General features: G+C 45.9%; 2 protein-coding genes and 1 non-coding gene across 3 annotated transcripts in view; 1 reads left to right on the forward strand and 2 right to left on the reverse strand.

The window, feature by feature from the left end:
- Window positions 1–1,775: 1,775 nt before the first annotated feature.
- On the reverse strand, window positions 1,776–1,848 carry TRNAG-CCC. The gene has a single exon. It is a non-coding gene; the product is annotated as a tRNA-Gly (tRNA).
- Window positions 1,849–3,148: 1,300 nt separating this feature from the next.
- GCM2 (glial cells missing transcription factor 2) lies at window positions 3,149–9,419 on the reverse strand. Its single transcript, XM_043449518.1, has 5 exons — window positions 9,330–9,419; window positions 6,247–6,499; window positions 5,976–6,088; window positions 5,017–5,142; window positions 3,149–4,069 (listed from the first exon to the last, which is right to left on the reverse strand). The coding sequence occupies exons 1-5, from the start codon at window positions 9,417–9,419 to the stop codon at window positions 3,149–3,151; spliced, it is 1,503 nt and encodes a 500-aa protein (XP_043305453.1).
- A 4,363-nt stretch (window positions 9,420–13,782) lies between these two features.
- Window positions 13,783–16,769, forward strand: part of SYCP2L (synaptonemal complex protein 2 like) — a 53,663-nt gene continuing 50,676 nt past the window's right edge. The window contains exons 1-2 of the mRNA XM_043450392.1: window positions 13,783–13,856; window positions 15,543–15,611. Of these exons, the coding sequence (XP_043306327.1) occupies window positions 13,848–13,856; window positions 15,543–15,611 (78 nt within the window). The 5' untranslated portion in view covers window positions 13,783–13,847. The remainder of the gene's footprint in view (window positions 13,857–15,542; window positions 15,612–16,769) is intronic.

A 16,769-nucleotide genomic window follows, 5' to 3' on the forward strand; every position in this document is an offset into this window, starting at 1 on the left:
TGCTGTTGAGTGTTCTTTGATGCCTGTTAGGTTCCTTAGTTTATTGTATTGCTCAAACCTTCTTTATCCTTATTGATTTTTCAGCCTAATTATTGAATGCTGCTGTTTAGTCGCTAAGTTGTGTCCAACTCTTTGACGACCCCATGGACTGTAGCCTGCAGGGCTCCACTGTCCGTGGGATTTCCCAGGCAAGAATACTGGAGTGGGTTGCCATTTCCCACTTTGAAAACTTGGAGGCAGAGCCTCGATGGTGGGCTCTCATGCGTATCTCAGGCTCTAGGCAACGTTCTTTCGTGAAGGTGGAGAGTCAGCATGACCAAGCACAAGGCTTAATGCTAAAGAAGTGGATGTAATACGGAGACAGGCTTGTTTTTCTCTGTTACCGTGTGTCTTCTTACTCAGTGGCTTTCAACAGTTTTGATGACTTTTTGGCATTTCTTGTAACATCTGTACTATTATTTGCTTAATATTTTCCCTTAAATTGCCTTGTGGCTTTGCTCCGTCTCAGCAAAAATAACCTCAAATCTTGGATGTGTTGTTCTTTCCCTATTGCACATTAAAATAAACCCTAACTCTTAACATGCAATATTAGTGTACCATCTAGAATCACCCTGTGACCCAGAGCCCCCTTGTCCCACACTGTGGGAAATGCTTCCCCCAGGGCTTTGCCCAGGGTCCATCTGTTCACTCCCATCCCTCCCCTGTCTACCATCCTGTGCAGATCCTTTGGGTCCAGTGTCAGGAGATAAATACTTAGCAGTAATAAAACTCGCTATTCCACGCCAAGCACAGTTGCTAAGTACAAGTGGGATTTTGTTGATGAGTAACTGTAATCAAAGCTCATGTGATGTGGTTAAAAGCGGGGACTCGAGATGAATTCCAATTCCAGCCCTGCCACTTACTGTGAATATCACTTGGCCTCTCTCAGGTAGCTCAGAGGACTACTATGAAGATCAAATAAATTAATACTTATTCAGAGTTTATAATAGTGTCTGGCCCACATAAGTGCTATGTGATTGCTAGATATGATTAGAAGCTGCTGCGAGTTCTGGCAATGGAAATCTAAGGAAGAGAAGTAGTCCATGAATGTATTAGGCACCTTTTCCCTTTGAGAAAAAGTTGGCCATGGAACAGGAGTGTACTGATACTTTTTTTTAATCTTGTAGCCAGTATTGCATGCATTTATTACATCAGAGTATGAGGGCTTTACGAATCAGGTGAGCAGTAGCAATAAATATACAGTGCTCAATGATTTAAAATGGCATATGATTGACTGCAATTCAGTTATGCAAATTGAGTGTTGCAATCAAGTTTGTGGATAATCCTCCTCCCCCTCAAGTCTCAAAAATGTATCTCTATAATTTGTTCTTATTTGAAAATTGAATATTTTCATTAAGCACTTGGAGCTGTGCAGAAGTGTGGGTTTGTGTGTGTGTTTGCACACTGCTTTGTTGTTTTTTACTTTTGGTTTGTTGTTCAGTCTCTACGTTGTGTCTGACTCTTTGTGACCCCACGGACTGCTGCTGGCCAGGCTCTTCTATCCATGGGATTTCCCAGGCAAGAATACTGGAGTGGGTGGCCATTTCCTTCTCCAGGGGATGGTCCAGACCCAGAGATCAAAACCGCATCTCTTGTGTCTCCTGCGTTGGCAGGCGGGTTCTTCCCCAGCTGAGCCGCTGGGGAAGTCCTGTTTTTTTGGTAATATTTATTTATTTGACTGCACGGGGTCTTAGTTGCAGCCTGTGGAATCTTCAGTTGTGACGTGTAAGATTTAGTTCCCTGACCAGGGTTCAAACCTGGGCCCCCTGAATTGGGAGCTCAGAGTCTTAGCCACTGGACCACCAGGGAAGTCCCACGCACAGTGTTTCGAAGAGAATTTCTATTATTATATAGCAAATAATTTTTTCTAAGATAAACAAAACTTAAATAAACTAGTATGTTTAATCTATTAAAACAACTGTTTCACAGGTCATAATATGAACAATTTTTTTTCCTATTTTTGCTATGAAATAACTGAAGCTTCAGCTACATTATTTAAAAAAAATTTTTATTATGTTTAATTGAATAACTATCAATTACATTTATGAGGAGTAACAGAGGAATAGTAAAACTAAATTTGAATAAAACATCTCAATTCTAATTTTGAAACCTAATCAAAAAATGTTTTAGTACAGTAAAAATCCATTAAATACACATCATCAGTGTCAGGCTATCTCTGTTAGGAAAACATTCATCAATGTTGAGAGAAGATATTCAACTTGAAAACAAAATTCACTTAAAAACAACGGCACTTTATTACTGTTACATGGTAGATTTCCTTAAAAACTATAGGTATATACTTTGGAGATCATGCAAATTACTTCCTGAAGTATTTTAACAAGTTGTAAATGCTAAATAAAAGTCTTATGAAATGACTCAGGAGATAAGATTGTAACAATATCTTCCCAAAGCTATTTTGACAATCCCTAAGAGCCAAATAAAGATTTGTGAAATTCCTTAATATGATCCAGTGGAGGAGGCTTTGAGTGAGAACCAAGATTCTTGATTTCTACTCCAGCTAACAAACAAAATGCACTTAGCTCGTTAGCTTTCATTTTTGTGTGTGTGTGTGTGTGTGTGTGTGTGTGCACATGTGCATGCATGTGCTAGCTCAGTTGTGTCCAACTCTTTGCGATCCCATGGACTGTAGCTCACCAGCCTCCTTTGTCCATGGGATTCTCCAGGCAGGAATACTGGAGTGGGTTGCTACTTCCTCCTCCAGGAGATCTCCCTGACCCAGGGATCAAACCCTCCCCTCTTGTGTCTCCTACATTGGCAGACAGATTCTTTACCACTGCGCCACCGGGGAAGCCCAGGTGGGCTTATCTGTCCACACTTATCTGTTCATTTGGAAGTCACATTCCAGACCCGATTCTATGTACTCTAGTAGGCTTTGCTGTGCAAAATTTCCCTGCAGTAACTAAACATTTTCAGTCTATAATTTACTCTGATCATTGGTTTTACTATCATACATATGTACATAAATATTATTGATATAATATATATTTCTTTGCATGCTAAATGAGTCTCCCAATTTAAGAGAGAGCTGCCATGTCGTGTTCCACTGCGCGCATGAAGACCAGTATTATGCTGTGCCCAGGACTGCTCTTCAAAAGTCCTCATTGTCACAGCTAAAGAACGGACTGATTCGATCTGCATACCCAACTGTAGACCCCAGTCCGGAGGGACACACGTCCCAGGTCTCCGCTCCATCTGTCCTGGGGGGCAGAGCGTGTTGTCTGACGGTCCAGCAATCTCTGGGAATCTTCAGAGGAAGCGATGCTGTTGGGGAGGTTGCCGTGACGACAGGAGCTGGAAGGTCCAAGGCTTCTGCGTAGATGGACATCTGGGTGTTTTCAGAAGCATAGTTGCAGCTGGAGAGGCTCTTTACCTCCCGTACATTGTCTCGATATTTCAGGGCGGGGGGCTGGTAGGCCTGGTAGGAGACTTTGGTGGTGGTGGTGATCACCGTCTGAAGGGCTGGAGCGGCAGGAGGGGCGGTCGTGAGGTACCTGCAGGGGGGCTGTGGGGTGTACTGAGGGTGAGCGGCCTCGGGCGGGAACTGTGCTTGGTCCAGCCTCTCCCCCGGGCCAGCTTTTCCAAGGGCTGCTTTCCAGCCGTGCTGTTTACTGGTGAAATCAAAACTCCTCTCAAAGCTGCTGTAGGTGTTGACGTTGCACTGCAGGGTGTTCAGATGAACCCAGTCCGCGTCCTTAGGGATACTGCTGGCGTCTTTATAAAAGGTGGGATACGGGCTCGAATTTGCGTCCCCAGGATCTGCCAATTCATAGCTGCAGGCGGGCCGGGGCAAATAGATTCTTGGGTTCGAATATTTCTGAAAGGGCGGTACTATGTCTCCCTGGAAGGTGGTGAGGTCGCAGGTAGCTTTGTAAGCATCCGAGTTTGGAAAGGAAAGGCAGGGCTGGCCCGGAACAGGGAAGCCAGCATCAGGAATCACATCCAAGTCCTCTGGGTTCTCCAGGGAAGGGATGTTGTTGAAATGTCTCCTGTGATCTTGACTCTCTCCTGCCTAAAGAAATAACACGACATTTTCATCTGTAAATAGAGATGTAAATTACACGGACACCCTCACCTGTTAACAGTCACCAACCAACCAAATAACAAGCTTCCAGTCGGTGACTCTGTGTTATGAGCACAGAAACATGATCTGGGCACCCGGTCCGGGAATTTCACGGCTTGAGCTCAGGCTTGAATTCCTCGCTGCTGAACTCGGAGGGTCCAGGGTAGCCCAGGAGGCTGGGTCTGAGTGGTGGATGGTCCTGTCTTCCGCACACTACATGCAGGATAGCAGAGGCTTAGGAGCCTGCCTCAGACCTGGGTTCAAATCCTGCCTGTCCCTCATGAATTGGACTAGTTACTTAACCTCTCTTAAGCCTCAGGCTCCTCACTTGAAAATGGGGCTCAGTAACCATAGTTTCTTCTTAAGGCTTTTGTGATCTTAAGAAGTGTAAACCTCTTAGCCTGTATGTACTGGCACATAGAAAGTGCTCAGACAAGGCCAGTGTCTCTTATCTTCAGGCGAATATTCTGCCTGCTTGGCATACTTTGGTAGATAAGTCAATACTTTGGCTCAAGTTGCACAAAGAACTTTTATCTGTTTTATGTTAATAATGCCAAGGACCCTCTCAAAGCTGTACTGTTAACTCACTGGGATGCACCTATGTTTTTCTGTATGACCGTTGGATAATCGCCCTTGTATTAGAATGTCAGCTCACATCCTCACTCTATCATTAACTGTAGAGATATTCTGCTTTTTTTTTTTTCAAGAGGAAGAAGGGATTAGAAGCCCTATTCAAAAATTTTGTTCAATGACATTTTGTTAGAGATATCGAATTTTCACATAAAATCAAACCTTTTAAATTAAGGTATGACATTCCTATTTCATGTAATTCTCAGTATATTTTGTGATGATGACAAACACAGACCACAAGAAGTGTAATGGCAGCTCCCCATTACCTCAGGTTCTCGAATTCTCTTTTTCTGTGGTTGGTAAAAAGAAGCCATTTGTCTCTTGACGGCACTTCTTCTAGCTTCCGTCTCTGATTTACTCTCTGGTCTTGGGTGATCATGAACTCCCTTGGCCTGCATTAATAAGGGGATGAATCACATGTGTTCCTCTGCGGCGAAGCTGGGCAAAAATTAAGTATACCTTTCCCAACACCCCAAATTGCTGTTTTTTCAAAGAAACAGGGAAAATAAAATTCTTAAGCAAATAAAACTGCACTAATAATAGACATCTTAAAAGATGACCTGAAAGTGAAAGTCACTCAGTCGTATCCAACTCTTTGTGACTCCATGGACTATATACAGTTCATGGAATTCTCCAGGCCAGAATACTGGAGTGAGCTTTTCCCTTCTCCACGGAATCTTCCCAATGCAGGGATCGAACCCAGATCTTCCACCTTGTAGCCGGATTCTTTACCAACTGAGCTAACAGGGAAACCCAAAGATGACCTAAGAGTCCTTTTAAATATGAAAAAACTATAACTAAGTTCACTCTTAGAGAGCACACAGTGGGTGAACTAATTTCTAGGAGCCTAGTAAGGCTAGGCTAGAAGCCACAACACCTACTTCTGGCCAGTTGAGCTGTATTTGGCTTGGTCCAGAGTTTCTAAGGGGCTTCCCTGATGGCTTAGATGGTAAAGAACCTGCCTGCCAATGTCGGTGACAGGGGTTCGATCCCTGGGTCGGGAAGATCCCCTAGAGAAGGGAATGGCAACCCACTCCAGTATTCTTGCCTGGAGAATTCCATGGACAGAGGAGGCTGGCAGGCTACAGTCCACTGGGTCACAAAGAATCAGACACGACTTAGGGACTAAACCAGAAGCGAGAGTGTCTAAGACACCTGGCAGGTGGCCTGGTCCCTGTGAGCCGATGAGAATATCCATCACAAACGGTGGGGTTCCCTCACTTACCTGGAAAAAGATTGCGTTGCCATCCAGTCGCCAGAAGTTGGTTACAGGGTAACCGCTGTGCCCACGACAGGGGATCAATTCCAAGGCAGAGTGACAGTTGGGACAAGGCTTCTCTGCAAAGCCAGAGGTCGGAAATATTAATAATCAATATTAATTATATTACTATTAACAAATATTAATTAATAAAATGTTAATAATTCCCGGCCCCCCTGGAAGGAAGGAAGGGGAACGCAGGTCTGCACGGCCACCCCCACCCGGCCCCAGGGCTCACTCTGCTGCTTCAGCCGCGCCTTGTCGCAGATGGCCGGCCGCAGCTGCAGCCGCGAGCCGTCGGGCAGGGCACAGTCCTGCGCACACACCACCACGCCCAGGCACGACTTCTTGAGGATGTGGCCGTTGTGGTTGTTGGTGTTGCGCATGGCCCAGCCGCTCAGGTGGCGCTGCGCCTTCTTCTCCTCGCTGCTGTAGATGAAGCGCACATAGCCGTCCGGCCACTCGCAGAAGCGGTCAAAGTGAGCTGGCTTCTGCAAAGGCGTCCAAGGACAGCAATCAAGTTTGTCCACCCCAAACCCCATGCAGCAAGGTTTTCATCTTCTCCGAGCATATCAGGATGAAAACTGAGTCTTTTTAATTCCAGAAATGCTGAAAAACCCAGAAACGGTGCTCTTAAGAAATGTCACTCATCTTGTGTGTGGACCCTTCTGACAATTGGCTATAAACTGATGTTTCTATAGCGCTTCCCACAAAAATGGTACAGGTATTAGTTCTAGCTTTCATATGCCCACAGACCACAGGCACTAGTATTATCCCTATTTAATTGAATAGTAGAGGTTCATCGACTTGCCCAAGGTCACACAGCTAGTAAAATCTGGCTGTAGGATTTGAGCCCACACATTCTGACTCCAGAGCCTGTCCTCCTTACCACCAGGTTATACCACTTCTTGGTGTATTTACATGTTACAAGTATTTTTAAGGTAAGCATTAAAGTGCCAGGGCAGAAAGTGGTTAGAGAGTTCTATCACTGATACACACTTGAGCCTGTATCTTTTCTTCCATGCAGTGGTTTTTCTTCCAAAGCTCTTGGCTTGATACCCAACATGAGAGAGACAGGAACAGCTTCCCAAAGTAGCCTTCCAGGTTTGCCTGCACGCATGTAAGTCACTTCAGCCGTGTCTAGCTATTTGCAACCCCATGGACTGTAGCCTCCCAGGCTCCTCTGTCCATGGGCTTCTCCAGGCAAGAATACTAGAGCAGATGGCCATGCCCTCCTCCAGGGGATCTTTCTGACCCAGGGATTGAACCCATGTCTCCCTCTGATGTCTCCTGCACTGGCAGGCAGGTTCTTTACCACTAGTGCGACCTGGGAAGCCCAGCCTTCCAGGATTACAAGGGTGTTACGATGACAGCCTGGCCATAAGGTAAACCCGAGCACTTGGTGGAGCCTGCTAAGTCCCGGGCCTCTCTCCAGAGCAATATGGATTGTCATTCTCCTATACAAAGAGCTGCCTGGCTAAAATAACGTGATATCTAAAATACTGAACATCATTTTCCTATTCATGTTTGGTGGTCCTTGTCCATATTATGCATTATTTATACTGCAATGTCTTTCCTGTTATAAGTTTAATATAAAATTACCCTTTCCTGTGCACTATTTACCCGGTACTCTCTATGGCATGGGTCTGCAAACTAGGGGCCGTGGGCCTAATTCAGCCTCCCACTTGTTTTAGTACCTCCCACAAGCTAAGAATGATTTTGACATTTTTTAATGGTTGAGGGGACAAATCAAAACAATTACATGTTGTGACACATGCAAATCATATGAAATTCAGATTTTGGTATCCGTAATAAAGTTGTATTAGAACACGGGCATGTACATTTGTCTACGTGTGGTCTGTTTTCGTGCTATAGTGTGCTAAACACGCACAGGATGGGAGTCTAAGATTGTTATCTAATTCCACTGCTTGATGACAAGTGAATGACCCGAGACTAAGGCAAATTCAGGAACTGTGTCAAGGTCACACCGCGAGGGTAGCCCTTCCTCCTTGGGTTAGCCGGAGCAGGATCCCCTTTCTCCAGCCCAGAGCACCTACCTCTTTAGAGACGGCACACACACTCTCTGTTTAAGAACTAATCTTCCAGAGGATAAGTTCTTCACATTTACATGGGAAGTTTAGAAAATGCTTGTGAGAGAACCCATCCTTCCCTTATTTGGATATGGCTCTTTTCTAAAATACAAGAACAGATTCCCAACCACCCCCTCCCCGGCCCCGTGGGGATTTACATGGACAGAAGTCAGTGAGAAGGACTCACCCTTACTGTAATGTGGTCCACTTTCACAAAATGGCACAGCGTGACGCTAAAGTAGGCAGGCTTTAAAACTAACAAATAGGTTTCCACGAATGTGTAGCCCAGAGTACTTATCTCTTTGAGAGGCTACACAATTCATTCTAACTACACAGTTCATTGCTAATGAACTGCTGTCCACCTAAAACCTGAACGGCACATAATGGATGCTGAATAAAGGTCAAGTCTCTCTCACCCCTTGTACCAGAGCATTGCCATAAGTCCACGTCTGCAAAAGCTCCCAGGTCACTCCTAATTCTCCTTGCACCTGCACCCAGGACTTTAAAGTCACTCCCCAGGTTTTGCTTCCAACCACTATGACCAAGCATAACTGCCCAGACCATTCCTTCCTTCTGTTAAAAAATAAAACAAATTCACCCTAAACAGATGACTTTGGTTTTCTCCTCACTAGAGAGGTAAGCTCAGAAGTTGTGTCCAAAACCTGGATTCCAAAGGCTGTCTGGGCACCTGTGACCTGGTTAGCATGACTACAAAGCCCCCCAAGAGCCACGCTTCATCCTGGCAGCCAGGATAGACGGCCCAAGTCCTGCTCTTTAAGATACGGTCGCTGCAATTTATGGTCCTATCTCACAGTTCTGCTGCGTGAGAAGAGGTGGCATCTACATTCACCAAGATGCCGCTCCACCTTTCTAGTGGATGTCGAAGAATGGACAAGGAAGAGTCAGCGGATTTCTACCTCGGTTAAAAGAAAGTGAGGGACGAGGAGTCAGGCTCCCTCCGGCCAGACGACCCGAAACGTGGAGCCTAATTGACAGTTCCCGCTGCTTTCGGTCGTTTTCGAAAGAGTCCGAGGAAACAGGTGGGAGAAGACACATCTCTAACCCCAGCTCTGCCATCGGTGGAGTCCCTGAACACTGGAGGGCTCTCAGGGATGTGTTGCTTTTTTTTTCCTTTGGGGGTGAGGGGTGGCAGGGCGGCCTGTCCACAGTCTCTGCCAAGACACCCCTCCTCTTTGGATAGAAAGCCGCGCGCGCAGCGGGTTTCACGCACCTGCGGCATCTGCGGGTCGTTGATGTCCCAGCTGAGCTTCATGCCGTAGGACCACGCGCAGTCCGCCAGCTGCGCCTCCGCCGCCGGCATCCGCTTCTCCTCGCGGGCGCTCCGCGCCAAGAGCCCTGAAAGATACAAGAAAAACAGACCAACCTAGAGCTGCCCACGGTTGTTCCCCGCCCTGTTGTAAAAGCAAGTGGAGAGAGAGACAGACAGAGAGGCCGATTTAGAAATGCAGAAGCGGCGGGTGAGGGTTCAGGGCGGCTCGGGTGGAGCCCTGTTCTTGGTCGCGGTGCTGAAAAGTCTCCACCTGGAGCGCAGCGCGGGCGCCAGGCAGCTGCCCGCACGTTTATTAAAGGTGCCCCCGCCCCGCGGCCCCGCGCGCGGTGCTCCGCCTTTCCTCGCTCCCCGCCCACTCCCACCCTCCAGGGACCTGCAGGGCCGGTCCCCCACTCCCAGGCAGGGCGAGCGACGGAGGGGAGGTGGACCTGAGCCCTCGAGGTGACGGGAAACTGAAGCCTAGACGGGCCAGAGTGAGGGGGAGGTTGGAATGGCTAAGTTGAAAATCATGTTTTTTCCCTAACCGTTTCAGATTGGATCTAAAGAGAGGCTTCTGAGACAGAACCTTTCCAGCAAAGTCCCCGAGAGGCAATACTCAGTTCCCAGGCAGTTCGGGAACCACCTCGAAGCGCCTCGGCTGCCGCGCGCCCTTATACGAGAAGACGCGCGCACGCCCACTAGCTTTGGGGCGCGTCCTTTTCGCGGATTTTGTTCCGGCTGATGATGATGTTGTTCAGGCGCTCAGTCGTGTCCGACTCCCTGAGACCCCATGGACTGCAGCACTCCAGGCCTCCCTGTCCTCCACCACCTCCCGGAGCTTGCTCAAACATGTCCCCTGAGCCGGTGATGCCATCCAGCCATCTCGTCCTCTGCCGTCCCCTTCTGCTCCGGCCTCTCGGTCTTTTCTAATGAGTCAGTTCTTCACATCAGGTAGGAAGGGGGAAGGGGAAAGAGGGGGGGAACTGTGCGGCCCCCAAATCTGTATTTTCTCGGCCTCCTTGACTACTTCTGAGCCTGTTTTCTTTCTGCTAGGAAAAGGATCTGAGGCTCGGGGATTTCTCAGTCGCCATCCACCTGAAACGACCCTTTTAAAAAGTGTTTTTTTTTTTTTCCTAACCGCGTGGAAATCGTCGTGGAAATACCACCACAAAATCGTATTTACACCTATTCCGTCTGCGGAGGCTCTGGAGACTGGAGGAACCAGATGAACGGGTAGGGCGCTGTGGGCTTCCCAGGGCTGAGACCAAGCCTTTTTTTAGCTGTGCACCCACTTCCTTAGTGATGGAAGGGCCCAATACAAGAAACCAATGGAAGGAATTAAGTTGCTCTTTGGCCGCCCGGGTCAGCGAGGGAGGGGGGGGGGGTTCCAGAATTCATTCCCTTCGCCTTTGTTCTTGGGGATGGCACGCTCCAGCTACCTGCATAGCCAGACAGAAGTGAAGTAGTTGCTCAGTCCTGCCCGACTCTTTGCGACCCCATGGACTGCAGCCCACCAGCCTCCGCTGTCCATGGGATTTTCCAGGCAAGGATAATGGAGTGGGTTGCCATTTCCTTCTCCAGGGGATCTTCCCGACCCAGGGATAGAACCCGGGTCTCCTGCACTGCAGGCAGATTCTTCAGGCAGCCAAACGGAAGCCGACTTCTAAAGACGTTCCCTGTTAGAGGAGGACGCTTGGAACCTGCATCCCGCCAAATCCTCACCCCCGCGCGCCTAGCGTTTGGCATCGCCGAGCGCGCACACGGATGCAGCGTGGCACCCGGCGGGAAGGACGCCCAGTCCAGCGCCTCTTGCAGGATTACAGCCTCTTCCTTTGGCGAAAAGTGAGGAATGCGATGCGCACTTACAACCGCAGGAAGTGAATCTCGTCCACGCTCCCAGTCCTCTTAACTCTCCAGGTGGAGGGCAAGTCAAACCAACAGTGGAGTTCGACTCAGAGCCGCTGCCGTTGACGGCCCAGGGGCAGAGAATTCCCAAAAGGATAGAAGCCAGATTTGGGTAATGACATGAATTTTCTTCTTTCTCTAGTTTCAAGCCGGGCTTCCCTGCTCCCACCCTCCCCGCAACTCTCCTCTCCCCCACCCCACCCCCTCAAGCAGAGGCGCAAAGTTCTTGTATGAGAAAGTGACAAGTTCATTCCCCAGCCTCCCTACCGTGATCACCCTGCCCCTAAAGTTTTCTATGTTCTAGTGGGTTAGCATTTCTGATTAAAATCATTCACAGAGTTGCCGCGAAAGTCTGGGAGGAAACGGAGAAACGTGTTCACTGTTCATCCACTAGTTTCATCCCCAGACTTTCAGTGTCAACCGCTCACTGAACCTCCTGGCATCTCCTATCATTCAGCAGCTTTTTGGGTGGTTTTCTTTTTCCACGATTAAAATTACTGACCCTTCTCTTTTCATTTATTTATTTATTACAAATCGACATTTCTTTGTCGAGTTTAAGATAAAAACAATTTAAAGGCGATCAAGCCTGTCACTCCTCACGGAAATCAGTCCTGAATATTCATTGGAAGGACTGATGCTGAAGCTGAAGCTCCAATACTTGGATCATCTGATGTGAAGAGAGCCAACCCATTGGAAAAGACCCTGATACTGGGAAAGATCGAAAGCAGGAAGAGGAGTCCACAGAGAATGAGATGTTTGGATGGCATCACCAACTCAGAGGACATGAATTTGAGCAAGCTCCGGGAGTTGGAGAAGGACAGGGAAACCTGGCATAATGCAGTCCTCGGGGTCCTAAAGAGTCAGACATGACTTGGCGACTGAACAATAACAACAAAATGTTTTTAATATAACTTCAAAAACAAATTTAAAATCACTTCTGAAAATATGTAGGAACTAATTTCTGGTCTTACTGTAACCACTGTTATACTATTCCTTTTCTCTGTAATTTTGGAATATTCCTAGAGAGTCCTTACCCTTCAAAAATATAAAAAAGAACAATTAAAAAAATGAAAGCCAAGTCAATTAATCAAGTAGTTTTTTTTCTAAATAGATTCTGGTATCCAAAGAAAAGTCTTTGTCTCTACTGTATTTAGTTTGACCAGAATTAGAATATATATTCCAAGTTATCCTAAAATTTTGTCTGGGTGAAACATGTTAGTAAAACAAGCTAATCAAAGTGAAAACATAAAAAAAAAATGGTGTTGTCTGTGATGTTATCTTTAATTTCTCCTGAATTTTTGAATGCATTAACAACCATGTAGTTTGAAAGGCTGTTGTATTTTCCCCACAGTCTGAAAATAATTGATTAAAACTTTTAAACTAATATCAAGAAGACCTAAATGTCATACATTATATTCTTACTGTATTACCTATTTTATTCTCTAAAATAAAGTGTGTTTAAACTGTATTTGATTATTTGTTATTAACCTTTAAATTTTCCTGCCTTAATACTTACATTGATTCAGAACACTATATTCAGAGCTGATTTTGAAATCATTAAAGTTTATTAATTCAAAAGCAAAGAAATCTAAAAGTTTGGTTTAGATTAAAGTAAGTAAATTACATCGTATTTGCCTGGAATGGATATGATGAGCCATGGAATAAGTACTGTATTGAATGGACTGGAGATACAATGCAGAGTTCAAGGCTGACTTGCAGGGATTCTGGTTACATTAAGTTTACCTCTGATACAAACAAATACCTTCTGTAAACGTCATGACACCAAGTACCCACAGCACCCAATTATCATACAAGTTAATTTTTTACAAGGAATGTTTGGATTTGAGGGGTCCTTTTGTCTACTTACTTCCCCCCCCCCCTTTTTAAAGAAAATTCCAGTCCAACTTATTTTTGTCACCGTGTTCCCATATCAGACAACCGATCAGCCTGAACCTGGCCATTAGTACACATTCTTGTGGGGCTAAAGGAAGTGGGCAGAAAACAAGCAGACTGGATGAAAATGTTTATTTTATTTTGGCTGAGCACAGCGAGGTGTGTATATTTTAAAATCCTTTCTTTTGTAATATCAGGAATAAAGTCACAGTTTCGGGTACAAATCTGGTTCCTTTGTGGACAGTTCGGTTTCAGTCTGTTAGTATCAATGGATCGAAACCAGCTCTACTATCTGTTAAAGGTGGGGCGAAAACTGCCGGCTTCAGCACAGGGAACGCCTATCAGTTTAGAAGTTCGCTTTTAAAGTCTGTTAATTGACATGTTTTCATCCCTCGAGAAATCGCTTTTTCTTAAGGTGCGCTTGCGTGCGCCCAGGTGGCCTTACCCTGGTTCCTACTTAACAGGCCAGCGTTTCTCAAACACGCTTGTCAATCACGGCACTCTCCTAGGTTTTCAGGGGCGGGATGATTAATTAGAGTTTGGGGCGGAGCTTGGCATCCCGGAGCCCAGTGTTACCCCAGCCCTCGCCTGCAGAACCCGGGAGGCGGAGCGCGGCGCGGCGCGTCCGGCTCTGAGCGTGCGCCCTGGTTCGGGTACGTGGCGTCCTGCCTGAGCCTCGGGATGGGGGAGGTGAGTGATCTCGGGGGGAACCTGAGCACCGTAGAACCCCGGCCCCCTCTCCACCGTTCTAGGGGGACGCGGGGGCGCACGTCCTTCGGGCTCTGGGCTCCGAACAGGATGCTCGGGTTGCTTAGTCGTGTCCGACTCTGCGACTGTAGCCCCTCCAGGCTCCTCTGTCCATGGGATTCTCCAGGTAGGAATACTGGGGTGGGTTGCCAGTTCCTTCTCCGGGGGATCTTCCTGACCCAAGGATCGAACCCGTGTCTCCGTCATTGGCAGGCGGATTCTTTACCACTGCGCCTCCTGGGAAGCCTGGCGTGCCCCCGGCCCTGCGCAGGGGCGCTGGGGCGCTTCACCATTCTTAGGTTTGCTGGGAGTTTATTGGTCGCTTTCAGGAAGACTATAAGGTAGAATAGAAACTTTTGGTCCCTCGCTAGTAAAGCGTTGGGGAAGGGGGAATTGGAGAATTAATGTTTGAAGGCAATGAAGTGGTTCTTTCCCAGTTGCTCGGGATGTTTTCCCAGCCCGTTTTCTCTCTGGTTGCGTAGAAAGTGCAAGGACGCAAACCCACCCAGGTCCCAGATATACGGCCCCAAGATTCTGGGGCTTCTGTTAGCCCCGCCGCCCAGGGTTTGGAAGGGGTAAAGTGGATTGGTACTTTCCCTCATTCCTTTTCTTGAATACAATGTTGGCAGAAAAAACAAGCCTGGATTTGAGTTTTTAAATTCACCTTTTTTTTCCTATTTAAAAATAATATTATTGTAAAATGTGCTGACATTTAAGGATTTTATCCAGTACACAAAGGACTGTTAGCCCAAGCTAGATTTTTTTTTTTTTTTTAAACAACCTCTTTGGGAGAGAGATTAAGATTTTTTTAAAAGTTATTTTTTAATTGTTGGGAGCAGGTGAGATGCCATTGTTTAGCGTGTTTGTGAAAACTAGGTTGGTAATCCGGGAATCACTTCTTGAAGAAAATGTGCAACAACCCAACGTTTAGTAAGTTTTCTTGTCGTTGCTGTTTTGTTCCTTGGAGTTTCAGTTTTAAGTCCTAGTGAAGTGAAGTCGCTCAGTCGTGTGCGACTCTTTGCGACCCCATGGACTGTAGCCCACCAGGCTCCTTGGTCCATGGGATTTTCCAGGCATGAATACTGGAGTGGGTTGCCATTTCCTTCTCCAGGGGATCTTCCCGACCCAGGGAAGGAACCTGGGTCTCCTGCATTGTAGGTAGACACTTTTACAGTCTGAGCCACCACATTTAAAATTCATGAAAGTCAAAAAAATAAAATAAAATTCGTGAAAGTCAGAAATATAAAGCTTAAGCTCACGACTGGGCTTGAAACTCACTTTAGAAAACTTTATTTTATAAGCTCTCATTCTGAAAATGGTTCATTATTTCAAAGCCGCCTTTTTTTTTTTTTTTTTTTAACTATAGTTGCTGCTATAGAGTTTAAATTTATTTTATATGGTCACTTATTACAATGATATTTGCTTTGTTCCTTGTGATAGTTTGTCGTTAAGTGTTAAGGTTGGATAAAGCTTTGGGTCTTTCTTCTAAGTCGTAGTTTTCTTAGACCTATAGTCAGTGGCATGAATGAAGAAAGTTTTGTTCAGGAAAATAATATAAACCTTATTTCTTTTTAAAACTTAGTGCATTTCTTTGAAATAAATTTTTTTAAATGTTTTCTTTGTACACAGGAGAATGAAGGTCCTTTGCAGTCCATTCAGGAAAAGGATGAGAGTGGAATGCCCCAGGATGCTTTCTCTGTAAAGATCAAGTTTGTGTTCTGTGTGTGTGTGCTGTGTTGTTCTTTGTTTCCTGGACTACCCACGTGATTTCTTCCTCCAGTTATTCAAGCCTGAGAAATCCTCTTCTACTTTTCTAATCTGCATCAATTTATCACCATGTCTTTATTACCCTACTAATATCCTAATGTAGGCTATTCCATTGCACTATTCTAGGTGGAAGTAGACAGTATCGAACTAAATGGACACAATGCTGGCTCTTCTAGAACTTCCAGCCTGGCAGAGAGCCAAAGAGACAGATTAACAACAAAAGTAAGATGGTAGGAAGAAAATGGAACAGGTGTTGTGATGGAGAATAATTGCACTTGACTGACTATAGATAGGGGCTTCCCAGGTGGTATAGTGATAAAGAACCTGCCTGCCAGTGCAGGAGACCTAAGAGGCGTGGGTTCGATCCCTGGGTTGGGAAGATCCCCTGGAGGAGGGCATGGCAACCCACTCCAGTATTCTTGCCTAGAGAATCCCATGGACAGAGGAGCCTGGTGGGCTACAGTCCCTAGGGTTGCAAAGAGTCGGACATGACTGAAGCAGCATAACAGAACTTAAATTCTGTTTAAATGTTTAATTTCAAATGCTCTCTCCTCACTTAAATCAATACTAGGAATAAATGGAATATCAGGTTGGATATAGTAAAATGACTCGGTAAAATACTGAAGTTAGCCTGTAGGGTTGGACTGGGTTTTCTTGATTAAAGAAGAAATCATATCTTTTATAGTACAGGTATTTAAGAATACATGTTATTCAAGCACACATACAGAGACACACATGTAGAGATAGGTCTCGACTAACTTTCAGGCAGAAAAGTTCAGTTTCATTCATCATAGCAATTTGTGTTTATTAGTTCCTTTAACTGTAAATATTTGTGTTGAAATTGTTTTCTCCTGTTAAAATCATTTATGTAACTTAATGAGTAATAATAGGCTTGAATTTTGTAGTGTTATAGAGTTTCTAACATCACTGAGGATAAAGTCTCTTTATCCATAGATACCTGTAATTCAGGTGTGGTTTTCCGTAAGTCAGCGGTTCTCAGACTTTAGCATGATGAGGATCACCTGAAAGGCCCTGCTCCCAGAGTTTCTGGCTCCTAACACATCCCCTGGTGATGTCCGTGCTGTACCG

This window comes from Cervus canadensis, chromosome 28 (genome assembly GCF_019320065.1).
Source record: "Cervus canadensis isolate Bull #8, Minnesota chromosome 28, ASM1932006v1, whole genome shotgun sequence".
In the NCBI taxonomy this organism is placed as follows: Eukaryota; Metazoa; Chordata; class Mammalia; order Artiodactyla; family Cervidae; genus Cervus; species Cervus canadensis.

Bases quoted from the DNA above. Each gene is read 5' to 3' on its own strand.
- GCM2 (XM_043449518.1), bottom strand. From the start codon at position 9,419: ATGCCGGCGGCGGAGGCGCAGCTGGCGGACTGCGCGTGGTCCTACGGC. The intron at 6,500-9,329 runs GTGCGTGAAACC...ACGCCTTTGCAG, and splicing joins ACGACCCGCAGATGCCGCAG to AAGCCAGCTCACTTTGACCG. The intron at 5,143-5,975 runs GTAAGTGAGGGA...TTATTAATGCAG, and splicing joins GCAACGCAATCTTTTTCCAG to GCCAAGGGAGTTCATGATCA.